Here is a 6,000-nt window from a genome sequence, read left to right on the forward strand (position 1 = left end):
TTTTATACTACTGAGTAGTAGAATACGTCTATCCTCCTATCTTCCATTCTTACTTTCTATTTTCCTGAAGTACATGTGGTATATTCTTACTCTCTTCCTTTTCCTCTCTTTCTTTATAATGTTTTAAATCTGTTCCTACAGCAACTTTTCAAAGTAATTCTTAAAGAGTCTATGTGCCTTCATACATACAAAATGTATAAACAACCTTAAATGCAGATTCAGCTACTATTTATATCTATATAGTTTTAAAGCACTTTCATGTATGTATGTATATAAACTAAAGAAAATACAGTAATTGCTTCAAACAACTGTTTGAAATTGAAACAACTGTTTCACTTCATAACCATTATCAAATTTTGGCCCAGTTACTGAATGCCTAAAATGCAAGAAAAATGCTCCTATTTCATCAAAGTTTTAAGAACCTATTATAGGGAACAAACTTTTAATCCTAAAAGCATTGAATCTATTACATAAAGAACTTTTAACAAACAGGGCAATCAAACAATTTTCAATTTTCCCAGAGGGAAGATAAAAGAATTTAATTACCAATATACAATTATATGTATAAACCAAGAATACTGGAAACTAAGTGTTCAAAGCACTAACACATTTGAACTGTATGCTCCTCTTGGCACTCTCCTTTCTTTTGTGCTCCCACAGGACAGGCCTTAAAGCTTTCCAATTTACCAAGTCCCACTGATTGGTGTCCTGACTCAGATATGCTGAGCAGCAAATGCCTCAGCCTGAGTCATTGGAGAAAACAGCAATCCTAAAGGAACTGCCTTTCCTCTGCTGATGCCAGAATATTCTGCTGAGTGTGTATGGGCCCTGGAAACTGATTTTGAAGACCTATAGATCCCCAGAGTGCTAAGCTACACAGAAGTTTTTGCAGACCTGCCTTCATTTTCATGAAGGGAAAAGGTAAACAGTTCTTCCTGAGTGACTTTCCCTCTACCTATTTCTATTCTTCTGCAATTACACTGCTAATGCCACTGCTAGCTTAGGTCACTCTTCCTAACAGGTTTCTAAATCCAGACTTTGTAACACCCCACATTCATTCAGATGCCACATTCATACAGACACAAACACTCATACCCACCCAGCATTCTCTCAAGATCAACATCATAACCATAGCAATCCTCGATCAAAGTTCTTTATTAGCTCCCCTTGCACTCAGGATAAAAGTCCAAAGACCTCAGCATTACCCATGAGAGCTCAGTTATCACCAACTCGTAGTACTGCCTCAGACTCATCTCCAGTTGATCACCCTCCACTGTGTCTTTCTGTTCCTATGGTGCTTTCTCTCACATATCCTGGTCTTCATGTGCATTCCCTCTGTCTGAAACAGTCTTCCCTTTCCATTTCATTCTCTCCTCCTTCCACTCTTCTTACACACAGGTCTCCTCTTAAGAGTCACTTCCTCCAGACTACCCTCTTCTACCTCAAGAGAAGTAAGGGCAGATGCTCCTCTCAAGGTTCCCTGGACGATTTATAGTTACTATCAGTTTACATCTCTATGTCCCCTACCCCAGAGGATGAGGCTTACACCCCTTGTCTACCAGTATATCAGAAGCATTCATCTATGGATTGAATATATTCTAAGTTCACTTAATGAACAGAGTATACATGTGGCCTATGCAACAGAATATATTCAAAATCAGGTATGACATGGTGGAAATTAGACAATTTTGTTACTTTTGTGTAAAATACAAACTAGCCAGGAGCCAATGGATCACACCTGTAATTCTAGCTCCTCAGGAGGCTGAGATCTGAGGATCCAGGTTCAAAGCCAGCCCGGGCAGGAAAAGTCTGTGAGACTCTTATCTCCAATAAACCACCAGAAAACCAGAAGTGACACTGTGGTTCAAGTGGTAGAACACTTGCCCTGAACTGAAGAGCGAGGGACAGCACCCAGGCCCAGAGTTCAAGCCCCACCACCAACAAAAAAACAAAACAAAAACTCAAGGACAGAGCCCACAAACTCTGGCACAAAAACAATAAAAACTAACAAATAAAATACAAACTACACAGGTGTCTCCATACATCCTTAGGAAAGGATTAAAACACAACACCAAAAAAATTCTTTACACCATAAAAGTCTTAGCTCTGTGTTCACTACTCCTGTTTAGGCACACTGAAGTCAATTAAAAATGCTAGAATGATTCGGGGCTGGGAAGGTGGCTCAGTGGTAGAGCGCTTGCCTTGCATGCTTGAGGCCCTGGGTTCGATTCCTCAGCACCACATAAGCAAAAAGAAAAAAAGCCGGAAGTGGTGCTGTGGCTCAAGTGGTAGAGCGTTAGCCTTGAGCTGAAGAGCTGAGGGACAGCGCCCAGGCCCAGAGTTCAGGCCCCATGACCGGACCCAAAAAAAAAAAAAAAAAAAAAAAAAAAAAGCTAGAATGAACGTATTTAAAAAAAAAAAAAAAAAAGGAGTGCCAGTTGCTTTAGGCCAAGTGCAACATCAGTGTAACTTCCTCTCTGCTTCCAAACTCAGCCTTCCTCAGAACCTTGCTGGCTAAAAGTAAATGGCTATTCCATTTCCTTAGTTTCTAAGCCTTGGCATCAGTGTTTCAGTAAGTGTTCCACTCATGATAGTCTCAAAGAAGGACATAAAGATGTTGCCAGGAAACAGACTTCTGACACATCCTGGGCATTTCAGCAGTTGTCACTGGCAGCTACTTTCTTTGGGCCACATGTCTTACATAATGAGTTACAATCTGAGGCTTGTGACACTAGATTTTTCCCAGGCACCAGACTGATGTCATAAATGGGATGGCACTAAGCACTCTACAGAAATCACAGCTCCACCCTACACTCCCTACAAGGAGAGGCAAATTATCCATCCTCTTTAAGCCCCAGTTTCTCCATCTGGTAATAAAGAGACAATGATTCCTACCCAGTGAGATTCTTATGGGAATTACAATTGCCTATGAAAGCACTTGGTAGACAATTCAATAATCATTTTCAAATCAAAATGAAGATAATGAACCTAAAATATTTTCGCATCTTCAGGATATTGGTAATGCCACAGCATATTCTGTTCCACTTGGAAAACTCAAAAAACAATTCCACAAAAATTTACATTCAGATTCATTTTGTAACCTTTTCCTGCACTACTGGAATGAAACCCTTGACTTCTATGTTAGCCATTGATAGCAAAAGAGAAAATTCTCACCAGAAATAATTACTTCCCTACTGCCTCAATACAACGAATCTTAGAAAGACAGAGAAACAGAGACCAGAGAGGGGGAGGGGGGACTCAATCATAAAAGTTAGCCTTCGAAGTCTCCAGTTTCCCAGTCATGTGGCATGATGAAGGCACCTGTTAGGTGCCAATTCATGAATATCCAGTGTTCCCACAACAATTTAAACTAACTGGGGGTGAGGAGAGTTCATTTCCTTACCTCACCCTTTTTTGCCCCAACACAAAATAACCAAATCATAAGTCACCTTTGACCCTCTGTAAACATTTTTATCATTTTATATTATTTTTTAAATCAGCAAAGAGAAATTTGAGAGCCAATGAGGAAACTCTCTTTCCCCTAGCCTGACTTGTGCTTTTATTATATATATATATATATATATGTAATGTCATATATATTATACATATTTACCACAAGGAACTTTGACAGATCTACCCAACCCCTCGAGGTTGCGACCTCGAGAACCCGGTACTAGTACAAATGGGTGACGTGTAAACTGCTTCCTAAAAGCAAATGGGGCACTGGGATATAATTTAGGAAGTGATGATGCAAGTCACCAGGGACAGGGAGGAGGAGGGGAGGAAGTCGGAGGAAATACACCCTCCCGGTGCCTGGGCACCCACTCAGGCCAAGCGAGGAGGGCTGGCCTCCTCCACAGGCCAAGCGAAGGGGACAGCCCTGCCCCTCCAGGAGGTGCCACTGCCCCCCCGCCCCACCCCCACCCCACCCCAGGCCTCCCTCACCCCGGGCCGCCCGGCCTCCCCCTCAGGCCGGCGAGCCCGAGGTGGCAGCGCACCCAGGCCGGACCTCCTCGCCCCCCCCCCCGTGCCCCCTCCCGCCGGCCCGCATCCCTCCCCGGGCCGCGGCCCCTGCCCCCTCCCTGTAGGCCCGGCCTGGGCCCAGCTCCCGGGGTTCCGGCCTCCCGAGGCCCTGAGGCCTGGCCCGGCCGGCCCGGCGCCCGCGCCCCCGGCCCGGCCCCCGCCCCCACCCGGCCGAGCACTCACCCCCAGAAGCCGCAGGGACAGCGAGGCGGCAGGCTGGGCGCTTTGCTGCGCTCGCTCCCGGCGTCTCCCATGGTGCTCGGCGGCGGCGGCGGCGGAGCTCGGCGGCGGCAGCGGTGGCGGCGGCTGGGCCTGGGCCCCGCTTGAAGGAGGCGGCGGCGGCGGCGGCGGCGTCGGGGGGCTCGGGGCGGGGGGAGGGGGAGGGAGCGGGCGCGCGGGCGGGCGCGAGTCCGGGGCTCCGAGCCGGGATTCCAGGCCGGTCAGCTGGAGGCGGGCCGCACCACTGGGCCTGCGGAGCCGGGGGGTGGGGGCCGGGGGAGGCGCGGAGAGGGAGAGGGAGGGGAGCGAGGAGGAGGGGCGTGCGGGCGAGCCGAGGACCGCGGGTTGCAGGGAGACGCGGCGCCCTCGGGAGCTCCCACCGCCGCTCCCCAGCCCGAGCGATGTCCCGTGCGGCGGCGCGGGGAAGGACCTGAGGCCCCCGCCGGCTCTGGAGTCGCAGCGGCCGCTGTGACGCCCCGGGCTCCCCCCACCCCCTCGGAACACTCTCCCCTCCCCGGATGCGGCGCTGACCGGACAATGGCCGCTCCGCCCCCTCCTCTCCGCGGACACCCCTCCCGAGGAGCCGCAATGGTTTCGCCCGGGGGTGGGGGGCCGCCGCCAAAGCCCAGGCGCCGATCAGCTGGGATCCGGGCGTGCCACTTTGTTCAGCGCCTCGGAGACGTCGGGTGGGACTGTGGGCCGGGCCGGGAGAGCGAGCGACGGGCCTTCCGAGGCCTCCGTCTTCTTGCAACTTTTCAGATCTGAGACACGCTACCGCTCCCCGGCCTGAGGCAGGGAAGCGGGCTTTTGCGTACACAGGGGCGCCTTGTCTTCTCCCCCCCCCCGCAAAAAGCAAATGGTACGCCCCGGGCGGGGGTGGGGGGGCGGCAGGCTTAGTTTAGGGTAAGTTGGGCCAGTCCCGGAGCGGCGGCGCATGCGCTTAGAGACCCCGTATCTGGAGGGGAGGGGGGGGTGGAGAACTCCAAACCCGGAAGTAGGTCTGAAGCTCCCGCAGCTGTCGGGGTCTCCCTCGGCCACTTTAGGCCTGCGAGACGTTCTCGCTTCTGGGCGGAGCGAGGAAGCGTTTACACCCGAAGTGCACACTTTGGAGTCTCACTTCCCCGTGGCTCGCCCGTCGTCTGCTCTTCCTGTGGTGCCCGGAGCCCTTCTTCCCTCGCCCTTAATGCATTTCTGGCAGGTGTTCCTCTTGCCCTCAGCCAGGGGAGCGCTTGGCCGGGTCGATAGTGCCCCTGAACCTCAGAGTCCTCCCAGTGCCTTGGCATGGAGGGCCTTCCTTCTTCCTCGAGCGGATAGGTTTGGTTGGGGAAGGGGAAAAGGGAACTGGGACTGAATGTGTGGTGGAAATTCACAAGGGACTAAAGAAGTTTGAGCCCGGAATTTGAGTCCTTTGAGATTCTTGGTGCTTGATCCTTCCTTCGCCTGGCTCTCTAGCTCACTGTGCGCCGGAGGCCTGTCGTTGGTGGCTCAGTGCAATCCGGAGTAAACTTCCCATCGGAGTTCTTGGAGGGGAGACCTGACCCTCAGTGCTCTGTGAGCTAACTTCGGTCTCCGAGGAATTACAACCATGAACTGTCCGGACCACCACCACCACCATCCCCAATCCCAGGGGATAGCCGAGCTTCAGAGGACATTGCCTAGATTAATTTTATTACACCGTGTTACCATCTTACTTCTTTCTGCCAACCAATTTAACACTGGTGGTGTTTCTTTTGGCTTCTGAACTTCTGAACAGCAAAG

General features: G+C 50.8%; 1 protein-coding gene across 2 annotated transcripts in view; it reads right to left on the bottom strand.

Moving 5' to 3' along the window:
• Zfand3 (zinc finger AN1-type containing 3) overlaps window positions 1-4,692 on the bottom strand; it is a 192,858-nt gene extending 188,166 nt beyond the window's left edge. The window contains exon 1 of one of the 2 annotated variants that reach the window (XM_070023847.1): window positions 4,207-4,692. In XM_070023847.1, coding sequence (XP_069879948.1) covers window positions 4,207-4,277 — 71 coding nt within the window. In that variant the 5' untranslated portion in view covers window positions 4,278-4,692. The remainder of the gene's footprint in view (window positions 1-4,206) is intronic. The other variant, XM_070023846.1, reaches the window with a different exon arrangement.
• Between the last annotated feature and the right edge of the window lie 1,308 nt (window positions 4,693-6,000).

Source organism: Dipodomys merriami, unplaced genomic scaffold (genome assembly GCF_024711535.1).
Source record: "Dipodomys merriami isolate MVZ:Mamm:240054 unplaced genomic scaffold, mDipMer1.0.p SCAF_16, whole genome shotgun sequence".
NCBI lineage: Eukaryota > Metazoa > Chordata > Mammalia > Rodentia > Heteromyidae > Dipodomys > Dipodomys merriami.